The 18,284-nt window shown below is 36.9% G+C and overlaps 1 protein-coding gene across 3 annotated transcripts in view; it reads left to right on the top strand.

The window, feature by feature from the left end:
- PPP3CA (protein phosphatase 3 catalytic subunit alpha) overlaps positions 1-18,284 on the top strand; it is a 304,248-nt gene that overhangs the window by 132,885 nt on the left and 153,079 nt on the right. For all 3 annotated transcript variants that reach the window (XM_082390999.1, XM_082390997.1, XM_082390998.1), the window contains one exon: positions 17,502-17,702. In XM_082390999.1, coding sequence (XP_082247125.1) covers positions 17,594-17,702 — 109 coding nt within the window. In that variant the 5' untranslated portion in view covers positions 17,502-17,593. The remainder of the gene's footprint in view (positions 1-17,501; positions 17,703-18,284) is intronic.

Here is an 18,284-nt window from a genome sequence, read left to right as displayed (position 1 = left end):
CTAATGAAAGGACATGAGAGTAAAGAAGTACACGGTTATACTGTTCCACCAATAGGATGAAAACGCTTGATTATTGCTATTAGGGTAAACAGATTGTGTTCTTCTAACATTTTCTCTCTTGCATTTTAGCTAAGGAATTATATTAATTTAAATGAAAATGAAGGAGATGTCTAGGAGGAAAATTGCTCTGGCTAATTATAGGTATGCACCAAATCAGTGTGCCAATGATTTTGTATAGCTATGCAGTCAGGATTTATCAAAATGAGACTTTCACAGCACATTTTGCCTCTTTGTATCTGATCATTGGTTATTTCAGTGAGCTTTCCCAGGTGATTTTGTAGGCTAGTTCCATCAATACACTTACATGAATGGCTTCCCAGAGCACATGGACCTGATGAAGGGGGCTGTTATAGATTATTCTGCTATGGGAGGAATCATGTTCTTGTTTTAAATTCTATTTGTCTAATAGGTACAATAGAACTTCCTCCAAGGAGACGTTTATCCGTGCTGAAAGCCAGCATATCCTGTAGTATGGGGGTCATCTCTAAATGAAGGCCTGCAATGATTCTTGATCTCTTTCCTGGTAAATCGCATCTCAGGGAGCTACTGCATTTTCCTGCTTTGGCTCTCATTTTAACAAGTCTCGAAGTAATGATAGTAAGCACTTATTGAGTGCTTAGCACATGTCAGGCATTGCTCTAACTTTTTATATGTATTATTGAAGCCTTACATAGTCTTGTGTGATAGTAGCCGTTATTACCTGCATTTTACAGATGAGGAAGCTCAGACACAGTGAGATTAAAGAGATTAAATGAATCATCCCACCCGAAGACCTAGACCTATTAGGTAGCAGAAAATGATGTGAACCCAGATGGTAGGGTTTCCAGAGCCCTGGGGCAAGCACAGCTGCATTACCCAAACTTCTTTAACTGAAACCTCTAAAATAAGAAGGAGCAAATCTTTTATTTGAGAGCAAAAATCCATTGTAATTAATTTGAGTAAACACTTAAATGATCACTAGTTTTTGTTATATCTGATTGGCATGTTGAAAGGTTGGTGTGGCCCCCAGATCGTGTATCTAGAATGCCAAACATTGGGTCTGAAAGTGGAAGGAAGACAGGGCAGATGCCTGCAGCTGTGGCAGTCCTATCAATGTCAAAAACCAAAGGTTTTCTTTCCTTTGGTTGGAATTCTTTGGTTTCCTTCTTCCTTAATTGTAGAGTAAAAATGTTAACTTTTATTGCATGGTCATACACTGTTCAGTAAGGTACATATATGAGTAAGGAGACATCAGAAATAAGCTGATTTTACACTGGTTTTTTTTGAAATTGTTAGACACATACAGTATGTCCTCAGCTTAAACTAACATGTTTATGATTTTGATTAAAATTTTTTGGCCAATTTTACTGATACCCTCTATTATTGAATATTCATGTTTGTGTGAACTGACAGACTCATTTTGTCAAAATAGTTGAATTGGTTATTTGTTTATAGTAGGTTTTGACAAAACATGTGTCAAGAAGACAGTTTTATAGGAAAATAATTGGGAGTCGAGGCATGATTGATCTCCCTGCTAGATAGTCACCAGACATAATAGCAGGTTCAAATCTGTAAGAAAACTTGCCATAAATAAGTCCATTTAACCATGTTTAACAGGTGTTCCAGAGCTTTTTTTCTCCTCCAGAAATGCTTTATTTTATAAAACCCTATTATCTAAGAACTGTCTTTGGTAAATGCTGCTATTTACGTAAAATCTGATGTTCTTAGAAGGCCCAGTAGTCTCTGGGGTTCTTATGTGAATTGCTCTTCTGAACCTTCCACTAAGGTCACATTAAACTCATAGTAAGAATTTCATACATGCCCATGATGATGAATTCAGTTCTTGATTAGACAGCCCTCTTGGGGCCATATTTAATGTCAATTGGCAAGATAAGTTTCTCTGTGTTAGACCCCAAATGTGATAGAAACACTTACATGATACTTGGTTTTTTTTAGGTATAAATAAGCCAAGTGTAAATGAGAATTTTCAGGTGATACAACAAAATGCTGGCATATGAAACTACAGAAATCCTGTGGGAATTCACTGAAGCACAAAAATAACAAATAATAAAAAAATACTTAAATTTGAGTTCATACTTCCCACTAAGTATTGCACTAAGCACTTTTGCAAGTATGGTCTCATTTAATCCTTTTAAATGCCTCTTGGTTATGTAAATATCTCCATGTTACAGGTGAGGAAACTGTGGTTTCTCAAGGATTTCTTAAGGACCCATAGCTGTTTAAGCCAGAATGTGAAGACAGGTGATTAGGTACTTCAGAACTCATCACTGCTACACTTAGTGTCATTTAGAGCTCGGATTCTGCTCCATATGGCTGAAAATTGTCAATGGCAGCTGCACTAACTAGTCTTTTTAAGGAGTAAAGGTTGGGGAGGCACATTTTTTAGCAAAATCACAGGCTGGACTGAGAGGCAGCCCACAATCATTGATGGAAAACTTTTGAGTTTTGGATAGGATCCAAGTTCAACGCTCATATGTGGAAATACTGGAGGTATAAATAAACCAAGTGTAAATGAGAGTTTTACTTCTTGACCAACCCATCAGAAACCAAATTACAGCTAAGGCCTTGTACCTTTCATAAGCTGAATACTGAAATAGCTGTTCCTTGTAATATTTTGGTCTCTTTCAAGTTGGGAACAGTTAGATAAGAAGACAGAAGAGCCAAATTAAGGTGCTCAAGGAGCAGACTGCACATTCAGGATAAATATTATTGGGTTTAGAGAATTACGTCATGAGATGTGAATCGTATATCAGTAAATCATTGGAAAGTTTTTTTTTTGTTTTTTTTTTTGGATTGCTTGCCATGTCCATTCTGGGTAGGGAATAATGAACTCAAAAAGAAAGAGCATGGTTCAGGGAATCCAGAGAACTAGGTATGACTTCAGGCTTTGCCTTTAATTATCTTTGGATTATTGGATAAGTCACCTCTTATCTATAGAGGCATGGTAGCAAGGATTAAAAGCACAACTCTAGAGTCAGGGGTCCTCATATGAGCCCTGGTGTCTCCTAGTTATTTGCTATGTGAACTTGGTAAAGTCATTTAATTTCTTTGTGCCTTGAATTCTTGCATATGAAAAGTAGATTAGCAGTATCCACATCTTAGGATTTTTATGAAGTTAACACATGCAGTATAAAGTGTTTAGAAGGGTGTCTAGGATATAGGAAGTGCTATGTGTTAACGATTATTTTATTATTGTTTTAATTATTATTATTATCACTACTGCTCTTATTCTCTTTAAGCCTCAGTTTCTTCAACTAGAAAATTAGGGGGTGAAATTCATGATATTTAAGATCATAATTTCAGATTCGTACACATTTATTGAATTTAGCATAAAAGTCTTCTAATGATTTGTGAGGAGTCTTATCAGTACAAAAGTATGAAAATTAATACAAACAGCAAGTGCTGTGTGTTTTTAGGGCAAAAAAATAAACACAAAGCAAACACAAAGTAAAAAGACAAAGCAAAACCCTGTGTTTGGCAGTTGAAGGACCTGTTATTAAGTGTTTGATTCTCAAGGATGTGGAGGTTTAGATGGAAAGCAGGCTTTGCATCTTTGCAGAAGTTGTGACATTTGAATAGGGATGATTAGGAAGTTGCATGCTTAAGTAGGTAAGCAAGGCATTTGTTAATCATAAGGACTAATTAGGAAGTATTTGCTATGCCAGTAATGTTCCAAGCACTTTACAAATATTAGTTTATTTAATCCTCAAGAAACTAAATAACTCACCCAACATCATACAGTTGGTGAAGTTGGGATGTAAACCCAGGCAGTTTGGCTTCTGAGTTGTGCTTTTAGCCCCTTTGCCTTACTATCTCTGAAAGGCTTGAAGGAAGGCATAAGATTACATGGAATACTTAGAATATGTATTGTGTAGTTGGGTATGGCCAAACTATAGGGTTTGGGGATAAGATGTATTAAGGGTTGGTAACTGGAGAATTAAAGAAATAGTCTGATCATTATCTTCATAACCTAGATAAGAATGTATTGAGGAATTAAACTAGAATGGTCACCATAGTAATGGTGAGGAGGCCATGTTAGAGAAGATCTTATCCTTTTTGGGTCAGGGATCCTTTTGTGAATCTGTTAAATTGTGGGCCTTCTTTCCAGAAATGTGTGCAACATATGACATTGCTACAGAATTTCAACAGTTTCACAAGCCCTTTAATTTATTTGATGCTTTATGCAGCTTGGTTTTCCTCCCTTGTAATAATTGTAATAATTGTGTACTTTCATAAGTCTACAGTTTGTTTTTACTTTGTGTTTGTTTTGTTTTCTATGTTTTCTTTTACTTTCCTTTTTTAAAATAAATTAAATATTAAATTAATTAAATTTAAATTAAATTTAAAATAAATTTTAAAATTCCTTTTTTAAAATAAATTTTAATATTTTACTTTCCTTTTTTAAAATAAATTTATTTATTTATTTATTTATTTTTGGCTGTGTTGGGTCTTCGTTGCTGTGCGCGGGCTTTCTCTAGTTGCCGTGAGCAGGGGCTACTCTGTTGTGCTGCGCGGGCTTCTCATTGCGGTGGCTTCTCTTGTTGTGGAGCACGGGCTTAGGGCGCACGGGCTTCAGTAGTTGTGGCTCTCGGACTCTAGAGCGCAGGCTCAGTAGTTGTGGCGCACGGGCTTAGTTACTCTGCAGCATGTGGGATCTTCCGGGACCAGGGCTCGAACCCGTGTCCCCTACACTGGCAGGCAGATTCTTAACAACCGGCTCACCAGGGAAACCCTAATATTTCACTTTCTTTAGATACCTGCTCTTTGGTTACTAATTTTTACAAAATTATAATTTTGGCAAGTTCTTGATCAACTTTAATCAACTTTATGTCCTTGCTGTATGAATATATGTAAATAAGTAATTGCAGTGAAATTTCCTTACTTTGTTGCTTGAGTACAAAAGTGTTAGCAGACCTTCTGGCCAGTAGATAGTCTCTACTTATCTGTATCATTCTGTGTTAATTCACAAATAGTTTGTTATTTGAATAACTGTATCTGGGATGGGAACATTATTTGCATTAAAAAAAAAAAAAAAAGAGATCAGTCCTATTTGCACAATGCAACTGAAATGGCCTCTTCTGGAGAGCCAGATCCAAGATTCTGCCTTTGCTCCTAGGACCCTTTTTTGTCTCTTGAGCATGGAAACCCTTAGGGTAATTAAGAGTCTAGAGGTAAGGGAGTCAGAAGAGGCTGGGTGACTGATTATCATTTTTGTTTATCATTTGGTGTGAGAGTAATAATTGGGTCCCCCTTGACTATGTGGGGAGTAAACATTGCCAATACCTATGGGAAATTGCTCTAGTAAAATTCACATGCTATTTAAGATTTGATATTTTTAAAAAATACAATCTAACTTGACAGTTTGGTGAGCTGAACTCAAGTTTATCTTCCCGAAGTGATGAAAATCAATTCTTTTCTTTCTTTCTCCTTTTCCTTTAATTTCCTCTGAACTTTTACTACACTTGGAGTAACGTTAAAGTCTCCATTTCAAAAGTATAAATTATGTCTTTGTACAAATGTACAAAAATCATGATGTTATTAACCAGTTAGTTTAGAGGAAGAATGTTATCAGAGAAACAACTTTAGAGGTTTCTGTATTTTCTCAGACTTCAGGCTTATAAAGGAAAGTTGCTTTTAGTTAGATTGCATTTATGTAATAGATAAAATCTTTATGACATTTTTCTTTCTTCAGTACATAGTGTGTGTACCCTATATATCATTTAAAAAATACACCTGATAATATAGAGTATTAGCAAATCAAAGACTATTTTGAGTTTCATTATGAATGACTAAATGTACATTTTTGGGGAATGAGGACCATTTATATTCCTAAAAATAATTGACAATATATATATAAACCTTCATGTATATCTTCTGATTAGGGAAGGAGACATTTCACTGAAGGTGAACTTATCACATAACTGAGACATATCTCTTTTTAACACTAAATTATTGAAAATTCTGTTTAATGAAAGTGTATCAAAATTGTATTATACCTTTTCCACTTTGTAACAGTGTATTATCCAGTAATCTGGAATAAGATGCTTATGAAGTGTGGAATGTGTACCATTATGAACACCATGGATATGCCCTGATATCCTCTAGGGCTGTTGTGAAATATGGAACTCTACACAGGAATGCTTAGTTATGCCCCGTCACCATCCTTTTCTATTTAGTAGTCTGAGAATGCTTCCATTCCTTTCCTATGGAGTAATGGGCACAGATTTTCTGGTGAGTGTTCTCACTCCAGCTCAGTTTTTGATTACCTCTGGGTATGTAATTGAACTGTTGTTGGTGAAGATGATGGGAACCAGAGCTCTGAATAAGTAGAACATTATCGTGGATCAAGGGATTTAAAGAGCACACACACAGCTCCATTGTTAGAGTAACGTTCGCTCTTACACCATTTGATTTGTATGTGTGTGGATATATCCTTTATCTTACATTTGTATTAATCTGTTAGTTATATATTTAATCATGATTATTTCTTGAGTGGGGATTTAAGGCAAGGAAAGATTTTAAATGATGTGGTAATAAAAAAAAAATACTATGTTTCTAAATGAGCCTGCTAGTTGTGAATTTGGCACATGTAACTTTAAGAAAAGCATTCACAGTGTTGCCTAAATGATTCACCATCATGCCCGAATGAGTATCTTGAACTTGGGTAGTGAAAAATTTATGGGACTGAAGCTTTTAAGATGTTTTAGGGAACCATAACCCAAAGTCATATATCATGGGAATTATGTTGCTCTGTTTGTCATGCTATATGTGCTTAGAATGAGTTAGATAACCTAGTTTTTAGCTGTTCTTGACTGCTACATTTTACAATAAATTTTTCATTTGTGTCTACAAGTAAGATTTGAATTCATTCTGACTGGTAGTGATAGTTTGTCAAACAGATACTAAAAAGAGGGGAAAGAAAGTCCTGAGCTACTTCTGGCCCTTAGGAATGCTGAGAAAGTGTTAGTCTATTAAGTCTCAGGTATTTCAAGTTTAACAGTTAAAACAAAGTCTTTTTTTTAACTGAAGCATACTTCAGTAATTATATATTAATAACATTCTTATAAACTAGAAAATGTTCTTTTTAAAGGAAATATTTGAATGTCTTTCTGAAATTCCAGAGGATAGTGCTTTATAGGCTTAAAAGCACCAAAATACTATTGTACTGATATGGTATTGTTTTTATTGTTGTTGGGTTAATTTTACATCACAGATAACAACAAATTTTATATATGATCCTGTAATCACAGGTGGGATTAAAGCATTCAGTACTTCAAACTTTTTGTAGTGATTGTTTCCCCTTCCCTTTTCAGTTTTCTCTGTTGCTCACTTTTGACCATGTCTGTATGTTTCATCTTGGGAGTTCTCCTCTAGCTCCCACCCCACCATCTGACAGACTTGGTCTCTTTCCGGTAATGAGCACTTTTAAAGACACATGTACTAAATGCAGTTTTCAGTTTGAGTTATTTTGGCCATTGACTGTTCTTTTTATGATTACATACATACTTTTAGATCTGAACAAAGCCATTTTTTTCTGTTCTCTCTTCTTCAACTACAGATCTTCCTCGACTTATGATAGGGTTATTTCCCAATAAACCCATCCTAAGTCGAAAATATCATAAGTTGAAAATTCATTTAGTACATACCTCTAACCTACCAAATATCATAGGCTAGTCTAGCCTACCTTAAACGTGCTCAGAACACTTGCATTAGTCAACGTTGAGCAAAATCATCCAACACAAAGCCTATTTTTATAATAAAGCATTGAATGTCTCACATAATTTATTGAATACTGCACTGAAAGTGAAAAACAGAGTGGTTGTAAGTGTATCGTTATTGCTTGGCTAACTGGGAGCTGTGGATCAAAGAGAGTAGTATACTGCAGATCACTAGCCTTGGGAGAGATCAAAATTCAAAGTTAGAAGTACAGTTTCTACTGAATGCATATCTTTGGTTATCATGGTAAGGTTGAAAAATTGAAAAATTGTAAGTTGAACCATTGTAAATTGGGGACCATCTGTACTTCTAGTACCACAGAAATTTTACCCCCTATCTGAGTGAACAAGGAGAAAAAAAAAGTTCATTCATTTTTGCATTCACTCAAAAACATATTGATTGAATATCAAATGCCAGGGTACTGGACTTGAACCTTTGGTGGCACTCGATTGTTAATCTTTCTACTTATTATTAGAATTATTCTGATGTTTTTCGAATAGTGGTGATTAATTGACTCATTTAAAGAGTGAAATTTGGTGTTGCCTGTCAATTTGCAATTGACATTATAATCCCAGCAACCTGTTTCCTTAGTTCTTTGAGAATTTTCTTTATGCACAAAATATGCGCTGTTTACTAGTGGAAAACCTTTCTTAAGAGTGTTTCTTTATGGAGGAAGGGAATGCAGTCTGTTGCAGCTTTATTATGATATCAGACATTTTCCATTTCATAGGCTGAGAAATGCATATGTGATTTAAAATCAGAATTGACAAGGACATTTTAAGGATAAATGAAACATATGAAAGTGAAGTTTGAGAGGGTACATTTGTGGGTGGTATTCACTAAAGCATTCCAATTTTTAAATAGATGTGTGAAGATTATGATTCGGGGGGGTACATATTTGAGGTGCTGAGAATTGGGACCTCCTGTATGCTTCTGTATTATTCACAGGAGTGGGTCGTTCTTAGAAATGGCAGACCAGAGAGAGTGGATGAGAGCAGGTCTCTGGTCATCAGAGTGAAGCAACCAGTGTAAGCGTTACTAGAACATGGGGAGGCCCAGAGGTCCTGATGCTTCCTGACTGAGCCCACGGGGAGGAGGGAGCACAGAGCGAGGGCAGGGGCAATTGAATGCAAACCTGGGAATTTAGCTCCTGCCCTTCGCTCTCTGGAGGGTGATTCTGAGGCAGAGTATTTCAATCTTTGCTTCACTGTGGCACACAGATAGAAGGCTATATGCCAAATTCATTTTTTTTTTAAACAATCACCCTTTATATGCAAAAGTGGTAACATCCTTAAATTGCCACTTAGGATTTACATCATTCGATATCATTTGGGTCATAGATTTGCAATTTCATCAAGATCTTTCAAAGAAGAGAGAGTCTGTTCATTTAAAAAAATGATTCTGACGCCTGTAGGTGTTTCAACCGCAGGGGATGGGGACCGAGGGCGGGCACGTGGGCATAGAAAATGTGTGGGCATCTCCAGCTGAATGATGAACTTGAAAGGAAAGAATTGTGTGTGGGCATAGATTGATTTTTTTCATATTAACTTACAAGTTTAGGATTGAAGACTAAGAAGGCACACATGATACTTTGCAGGTTCGCTATTTTAAATACACAGATTTATATTTATTAATGAATTTCTAATCAAATAGTTCATTTCAGGTAAAGTCCTCCCTTATATTTCATGTCTTAGGCCGTAGAGTGGAGGATTTCTGAATGATAAAGTGTGTCTCGGGTTAAATAAAGTTTTAGAATCCCTGGATACTCTTCATTCCTAAGGGATGATTATCGTGTTCATAGGGACCTGCTCGCTTGGAGATAAATTCAGCTTGTCTTAAAGTATCTTGTTTGTTGCTTGATTTTTATCTCCTCCTGTGACATATGTCTCCAGAGAAGAAGAAAATGTTAAAGGCAAAAAATAAATAAGTAAAAAGCCCTCTTTGTAAATGTATCCAAGTGAGTGGAATTTTATGCATTACTGTAAATTTACTATTCCAGAGATTACTATAAATACCATTTGCTGAAAATACTGCTGTAATCATTTTATCTAGTTCCAAGATCCAGTAGAGCTGGAGTACATACTGCTGTAAATGTTATGGCTGTCTTTATTTAAAACTGAACAAAACACACGATAGAGTAGACCCTTATTAAACAACACATCTTCAATTACATATTAAGACATTTTAAAATATATAATTTAATTTACATATCTAAGTTAAAACATGTAATATTTAATTTAAATTCTTGGTTTAATCTAAACATTCGATATCATGTATCAAAACCAGTAAATGTAATTTTGCTTTTATCTTGTACATGTATCAAATAATTTGTGATTGGCCTGACCCACATGTTAGTCACAGGACTTGTGCATAGAACTTTTTAATTTTCACTGAAAAATCAGATTTTATTTAAGCCTCACAGTAATTCTGAAATATTTTGAAACTTAAGACTTTTGTTAAATAATCTTTCATGTTGAGTCATTATTACATAATTCATTATGTAAGCCACTTGCAGTTTTTCTGGTAATTAAATGAACTAACCAAAATATCAAAACTTCAAAGGAGTTTTGTGATAGAACAACCCAAGACCTCATGTGGAGAGAATTGTGGGCTATGTCCTTGAATCCTTAGACTCAAGACTGAGGGTAGCGGCCAGAAAATAAGAAAAGCTGTACATGGAAAGGATAGGGGGTAGCTGTACATCAAGAAACATACTTACATGAAAATTATTTTGAAACGCAGACAATAAAAAGAAGCTCTGATTGTACTGTTAAGGTACTCATTTTCACTAATTAATTATTAATCCTTTGTTGTTGGAACAATATTTATTTTCATTAATTTGTGTCTGATCTTAAAGAATTGCTTTAGCACATTTCAGATTTAGGTTCAAAAATTACTGTGTATAATATATGTTCTGTAAGTCATAGGAAAAAAAATTGCTTATTTTAATAAATGTTTCGAGTACCATAGTGCTCTTTTATTAACACTTTGGGGATGTTACATAAAATACCACTGTGCTATATTTGCACGTAAACATTCAGGAAAACCAAATGGGGTATTCAGTTTGCTAGTGAAATGATCAGTACACATACTGTGTCTAATAATTGAATACATTTTAAAGCTCAGGATCTGTGTGGTCGTATTCAGAGAGGGTGGGTAAAGAGGTCTCTGCTAAGGATGAATGAAGTCAAGATAGCAGTAGGGGGAAAAAAGAAAAAAACACCAGTAAATTAATGAATTGAAGTTATATTTGTAGACTTCCTGTGAAGAATTTTTTTAGCTTAAGTGGGACCGGATGTTTCTGTTTACAAGATTAATGTTTCTGTTTGCAAAATTAATATTCAACTGCACTTGAGATGGGCAAGCATATTTTAGTTTGACAGGCATTAATATCTATAATGAAAGCCAGAGGCTTTCAAACAAATAAGTGATGAGTATCCACAGGAGTAGCATAAGTAGGACCCTAATAAATACCTTTCTACAGTTTTTCTTAGAGACTAGCTGTGGTTAATTTTTAATCTATCTTTCCCACACAAGATGTTTTGTATATCTTTGCATATAGACATTCTGTGCATGGATAAACATGTATCCCCATACTGATAGAATTTTTTTTAACCCAGAAGAATATAAGTCAAACCTAATTTCTCTATGTTAGAACCCAAAGAAAATTTAGTGAAAAGTCACTAGTATTTCCTTTTATGTACCCCATCACTCTGTTCAGAAGTAGGATCAGATTCCACATATTTTAATTACTGACGATGGAGGTACTTATGTATATTGTAGCTGGAATATTGTACCTTACAATTAGCATATTCTATTTTCATTACTTACCTTCAAGACAGAGCCTCATCTTTCAGAGTCATCTAAAAAATTAGATATTTATTATATACTTTAGACAAAAGAAATGGGTGACTGCATCTAAGAGTTTCTAGGAACCCAGGCATAACTAACTTTAAGGTAGATAAACACACTTTTTTTTCGTACTGCTTATATTGTCTGGCATTTTCTTTAAATTTTGCCCTTAGGTTTTGCAGTTTAACAGTTTCCCATCTATCCCAAGCAAAAGCTCATAATTATACCACATGGTAAGTTCTTCAGAGTGTGGCTCTGCTTGTTTCTGCTTGTTTTCTTCCGCTCACTTCTCCCCAGCCCTTGTCACTGCCTAGCATGGAATACAACACATAGTAGGTGCTTAAAGGTGCTTGACGACCGATCAATTGATTGATTGATATGGTTTGATTAGAATAATAGTTTGTGACATATACAGATGTCCTGAAGGAAATCGATGGAGTGCCAATCTGCGGAGGCCAGGCCAGAATGTGTTTTGTGTCTGACACATGGTATCCTTAAGCTATTCTCTTAACATGTGTTGACATAAGTATCTTAGCCCTGTGCAGACAGTAGCCACATGAAATATGGGACAAGTGTTGTTCCTGGACGCATTCTGATTACAGAGAGGGATGAAACAAACGTGTCTGGACTTGCAAAGACATTGCGCCTGCTGTGGATGATTGACATTGTGGAGCATGTTTGGGGGGGGGGGGAAATTAAACTGCCTGGTGTTTTGTACATCTTTACTTAACAATATAGATAGGTCAGTGAATCTCAGTCTGGACTTCACATTAGTATACTCTGGATTTCTTTAAAAAACCTGCCACTGCCCTGGCCCTACCCTAGACAAGTTAAATCAGAATCTCTAGAGGTTGGGCCTGGGCATCATTCATTTTAAAAAGCAATTCCAACGTGCAACCGGTTTTGAAATAGTTTGAGGTTTTATAGGAACCAAAGCTGGAAGAGAAGAAAGATTAAGGAATATAATTTCCGCTCACCCTGTTCTCGTTTACTTGTTGAGAAAGATAATGTCATGGTTCAATAATAATGTAGTATAAGCCACTTATGCAATTTTAAATATTCTAGTCGTGGAATTAAAAAGAGGAAAGAGGAATAGTTTGAATTAATTTTAATAGTACATTTTATTTAGCCCAATATATCTTATTATTAAAACATGTAATCAATATAAGAATGTTAATGAGACATTTTACAATCTTTTTTTTCCCCTTGTATCAAGTGTTCTAAGTCCAGGGAATCCTGTAGCTTTGCAGCACGGCTTGGTTTGGACTGGCCACTTTCCAAGTGCTCGGCCGCCCTCATGTGTGGCCAGTCAACCTCATATTGGACAGATCTGGAGGGTAAAGTGCTAGAAGAGAGACCAGGAGACCTGAATGTAGTGTTGGTTTTGTCACCGACTAATCCTGTGACCTTGGACAATTCACTTATCCTCTCTCTTGACTTCAGTTCCTTTTTGTTTACTATGAGGGGGTCAGCAGTCAGTCTAAATTGGGAGTTTTATAATTTTACTCCAAAGAGCCCCAGGATTTCGTGAGCACACCTTAACTGCCATCATGCGGAAGAAGAGAAGCAAACAATCTGCTTTAGGCTCTTTTTTCCTTTGGATATACTTGCATTTCTGGGTGTCATTTTGTTTAAGGAAAGAAACAAAAGAATTTTTTTAAACCAAACCAACATTTGAAAAATCACTTGGTTGAATGTTTTCTGAAGTCTGTGGTCTCTCTTGTCAGCATTTATTCCAGGAAGAGGTCAGGCAGCAGGTATCCTGCTTTTCCTTCCAGTGAAGGTATCACCATGACAGTGACTCTTGAATATTTCCTATCAAGTAGTAGGAATTCCTTCAATAGTGGCTACAGTGGCTCAGAGTTGAGAAATAGAAAGCTCAGATACCGAGGTCTACCCCAGAATGATACAGTTCACTTACGGCTACTGAGGCAGCTTGTGGTTGTCTAAAACGACCTCTAGCTCAGATCTCAGGGGACCACTGACTCTGAGGTGTGGTCCCCATAGTCAGCCAGAACCCAGGGCTAGGAATACCTTGGCTGCAAGGCTTTTCTGACTTGGAATGTATTTCTCTACTGGTGAATGCCTGATTGACAATAACGTCAATAATTGTTATACAGATGCCAATATTGGATGCTCATGGCTTTGGTTCCTAGACTTTCAACCTTCCTCCCTATCAGATAGATGAACTCTCTGGTAGCATCAACAAATAGAAAAGAAACAATATCATTTCCAGCCTGTTCTTTGGAAATCAGTCTTTGCCAGATTTCCACAGCCAATGACATGGGAATACAATTCTAGTCCAGTGTGTTGTTTGCCTTTAAAGGCTTCTTCGGTGGTTTGTGGCAGGAGTCAGTCAAGGACTTACATGTCCCAGATTTTAGCTACTTTGCCGTTTTATTTGACAACAATAGCAAAAAAGACACTGAGTGGGAATTGTGAAGTAGAGAAAGCTGAGAAGGTTTCTATCTATTTTTAGGATGCTTCTAAGAAGCCTTCTATAATACCGTCTTCTTTACTTAACAGGCAATTATGAGAAAATTGTTTTAGAAAGAATCAGCCCGAATATCAGCAGTTATTTCAGAATTTTTATTAGCATGCACAAGCTTAATTCGTCCAATCTTGGCCTGCTCATGTATAAATGGAAGCAACTTGTCATACTCAAAGCAAAAGAGGGAAGGGGAAATCCCATTTTGCTATAGCAAGTGTAGCCACTTATACAATGAGTTAATGAAAGAAATGTTTTCTAAGCACGTTGGACTCTTTGGTCCAAGTAGTTTTTGCTCAATGTTTGGCACAGGTCTGCATGTAGGACTCTGGGTGAACAGAGAAAGCAAATAAGTGTGACCTTTGTAAGGCTGGTGTTTTCTTTATGAAGCCAAAAAAGTGTACAAATACAAATATTAGCCCATGCTTAGTTTTGTCCCAGAAAGCTTCTCTCTGGCTGACCGCATCTCTGCGTTTGCTGTCTGGCATCATTGCTGCCCATCTTGGTTCCCTGCAGGCCTTGCCATCTGTTTAACTGGTAAAGGGGCCCATCTTATCAGTGTCCCTATCATCCACTTGGAAATAGAGCCCTTCGATTGGCCTTTCTCCTCTTTTTTCTTGGCTCCGGTTTATTTGGAACCAGCCCCAATATCTCAGTGCCAGGTGGCTTTCCCTTAGCCAGTTACCTTAGGACTAGCAATTACTGGAAGGTAAGAGATCTGCAGCAAATGGTGGGAGCATCTGTTATTGCAGTGATCTTGGCCTTGGAGAGAGTCTAGGGACTTGGAGAAAGTCTAATTCATGAAGGTGATGCCCTCCCTGGGGTGCTCTCCTTTTGCCTCTCATCTTCTTTAAATGCTTCAGCTCTTTCAGGTTTAACCCTTTGATCTGTCTGAAGTTTAACAAGGCCAGCTAGTGTGTGTATGGCAGAGACCCACTGACTGACAATAAATCAGCCTCCTTCCCTTCTGTGTTCCTATGATTCTTGCCTGACAGTTTTGCAGAGTCACTTAAACCTTGACAGTTGTCCTAGTCACACTTTAGGAACTCACCTGAAAAAAAAAAAAATCAGCTCATGGCCTTACCCCAAGTGTCCTTTTGAAGTTTCCCCCTTTCCACCCCCATCCTATCTCTGGGGAATTTTGAGGAGTTGCCAGGTAAGATATTTTCTACTTTCAAACCAAACGTAAAGACCCAGGTAAAGAAATGTGGCCATCGAAATGTTTCCATGTTTTATTAACAAGCGTGTATGTCAGTCAGGCAAGAAAAAGGGAGGAGGGCAAAGAAACAGAATGAACAAAATAGAGCCCAAGTGCCAGAAGTCTAATGACTTTGTTGCCTCTTTTTTCTCCTCCTTGTTTAATTCTTGAACTTTCTTTTTCTTTTATTTTACACTATGCTTTGGTGTTAATGCATTTTGTCTCTTATTTTACCTCTTGCTTTTGTATTACATATCTATTCTACTATAAGTCACTCCAAATAATTTTTGAAAATAAAAGTGTGGTCTTTATAAGAAATACCGCTCGGGATTCATTAGAATTTCAATTCTAGAAAGTGATTTACTCATCACTTTTTAATTATTAAGCACTGTCTTAAGTACTTTCTCGGAAGTAGTGTGGTGTAGCTATTAACACAAGTATTCCGGCATCAGAGTGCCAGGGTTGACACTCAGCGGGTCTACGTATAAATCACTAGGTGATTATCTTGGGCAAGGTGCTTAATATTTTTGAGTCTCAAGTTTCTCTCCCACAGTAATGTTATAGGGACTAAATAAGTTTATATATAAACACTTGTACTTATGCCTTCATCACCTTACAGCTTTATTGTTGTGTCTGACTTTATTACCCAAACAATGCCTGGCATAAAATAAACACTCTATAAATGATAGCTACTACTAGTACTATTTACTTTAGTTATTATAACAATCCTCAGATAGGTATATCCCCATTTTCCAGGTGAGGTAACTGAAGCCAAAAGAGGTTATTTAGCTTGCCCAATGTCATATAGCTGGTGAGCGCTCAGAGCTAAGGTTTGCACCCAGGTTCATCTGACCATGAAAGCCTCACGCATGTCCATTGAGTCTGCACTGCCACTTCATTTTGGAGGCATAGTTAAATAGATATGCTTGGATTGTTAGGAAAATCAAGCTTGCATCCATCAGTACATGTTCATTTCCTGACTTTTAAGTAGTTGTCATTTCTCTTGGATAACAAGTCTGTGCTATTAGATTGCACAAAATTTCTTGGCGTAGGTCTACCATAAATCTTGCTTCTTTGAGAGACGCTTTCAGGAGGTAAGAGGGCTAGGTTTAATCCATAACATCAAGTGTTTTACCTAAGAGAGGTGCTTCATATGGAGTTGTTCTTATGCATATGACATAATGCACATGGCAGATGAAAGTTACATGAAACAGTGTTTGTGCTTCTTCCAGACATTTCTGATAGATCTGAGTTATCCAGTAAATGAACCCTCATGTAAAACGGAGAAATAATGAGTTTCCCTCACTGAAGGGGCTGATTGGCCATTTATCAGAAATTTAACCTTTATAATACCATCTCTGACCGTGAACCTTTGGACGTCCTGGCACATTGTAGGAGTTTAGTGAATATCCTCTGGCTGAATGAGTGAATGAATGTATTCAGAGATGTGAAGAATGACAGGAGCTACAAGAGACCTTCTCACTGTTAAGAAGGCATGGGGGCGCAGGTGGAAGAGAGAATGGTTGGCTCTAAGTCTGAGCAACAAACGGAATTTGTCATTATATCATACTCCTAAATACCTGTGTCTCCTGATGTCATACTGTCCTCTCACTGTTCAAGAGATTCCCTGATTTTCTGTTCAATATTCAGTGCGTTTTCGCCCTCAGATTCCTGCTCTCTCCTTATACTGTGAGTCAGTTGGTCAGTTTACTCAGAGATGTAACTCCCATTGAAGGGCAAATCTGGTCTGAAAGGTCTTTTCCCCTTCCTCTAATCCCAGTAGAGGAGCCTGCTTTTTAGTGAAGAAATGTCTTCACCCGACTCAAAATTAGAAGGATGGATGTATAGGAACTCTTTGCTTTTGCTGATTTGATTATTGCCTAACGTAAACAAATCTCTCTTCTTTTTTGTTATTCACTCAGTCAGGATCTTCTAGATGCATGAGATCGGTACTGGATGAATAAGAATCGTAAATTTCCTTTCAGCAGTCACATCACATCTAGAATCATAGGAAGAAGGCAGTCTTTAAATCTTGATAGCCCTTGATCATATTTTAATGGGGGGACTTTTTAAATACTCCAGTAGGTGGTCAGCAATAGGGATAAATATTTGGCGGTTATTATTGAATCTTGAATCTTTGGTTGTTGAGTTTTGGCCAATGTAACAATTTGACTTCTTCGCTTTCAGCTGTCCCATTTCCTCCAAGTCACCGGCTTACGGCAAAAGAAGTGTTTGATAACGATGGGAAACCTCGTGTGGATATCTTAAAGGCACATCTCATGAAGGAGGGCAGGCTGGAAGAGAGCGTTGCATTGAGAATAATCACAGAGGGGGCTTCAATTCTTCGACAGGAAAAAAATTTGCTGGATATTGATGCACCAGTCACAGGTAAGTCCTGAGGATGGAGACTGTTCACTTGGACCCACACTTTGTTGTTTTTAATATCAAATCAAAAGTCTTAGATACCAATGAGTCTTCAAACACTTACACTTAAGTGTAAGTTACACTTCAGTCACTTAAGAGTAAGTCTTCATCTTACTCTTTTCCTGCCAAATCTGTACATTAGGAACAAAAGATTTAATACATATGTAACAGTATTTTTATTTTCATGTATTAAATATCTGTGTGATGTGATACCCTAAAAAGTGGTGTGCAACTTAGAGATGATGAAGATATTCTGAAGTAATACCTTAACTAAGAAGTGATATTTTGTCAGTAGAACACTGTCACAAAGAACACAAGATATTCATTGGGAAAGATCAGACAGAGCATAGGAAGACTTCCAAAGTAGTTAAGTGACTAAGTTAATGCAGTGGCTCTCAGAGTGTCATCCCAGACTGGCATCACCATCATCATCACCTGTAAACCTGCTGAACTGTACCTTCTCAGCTCCCACCCCAGAACTACTGAATCAGTTCTCTGGGGTGAAGCCCAGCGATCTGTTTTATCAAGTCCTCTAGGTGACCGTGA

This window comes from Balaenoptera borealis (assembly GCF_965194805.1).
Source record: "Balaenoptera borealis genome assembly, chromosome: 4".
Taxonomy (NCBI): Eukaryota; Metazoa; Chordata; class Mammalia; order Artiodactyla; family Balaenopteridae; genus Balaenoptera; species Balaenoptera borealis.
This window is presented reverse-complemented; position numbering and strand designations above follow the sequence as displayed.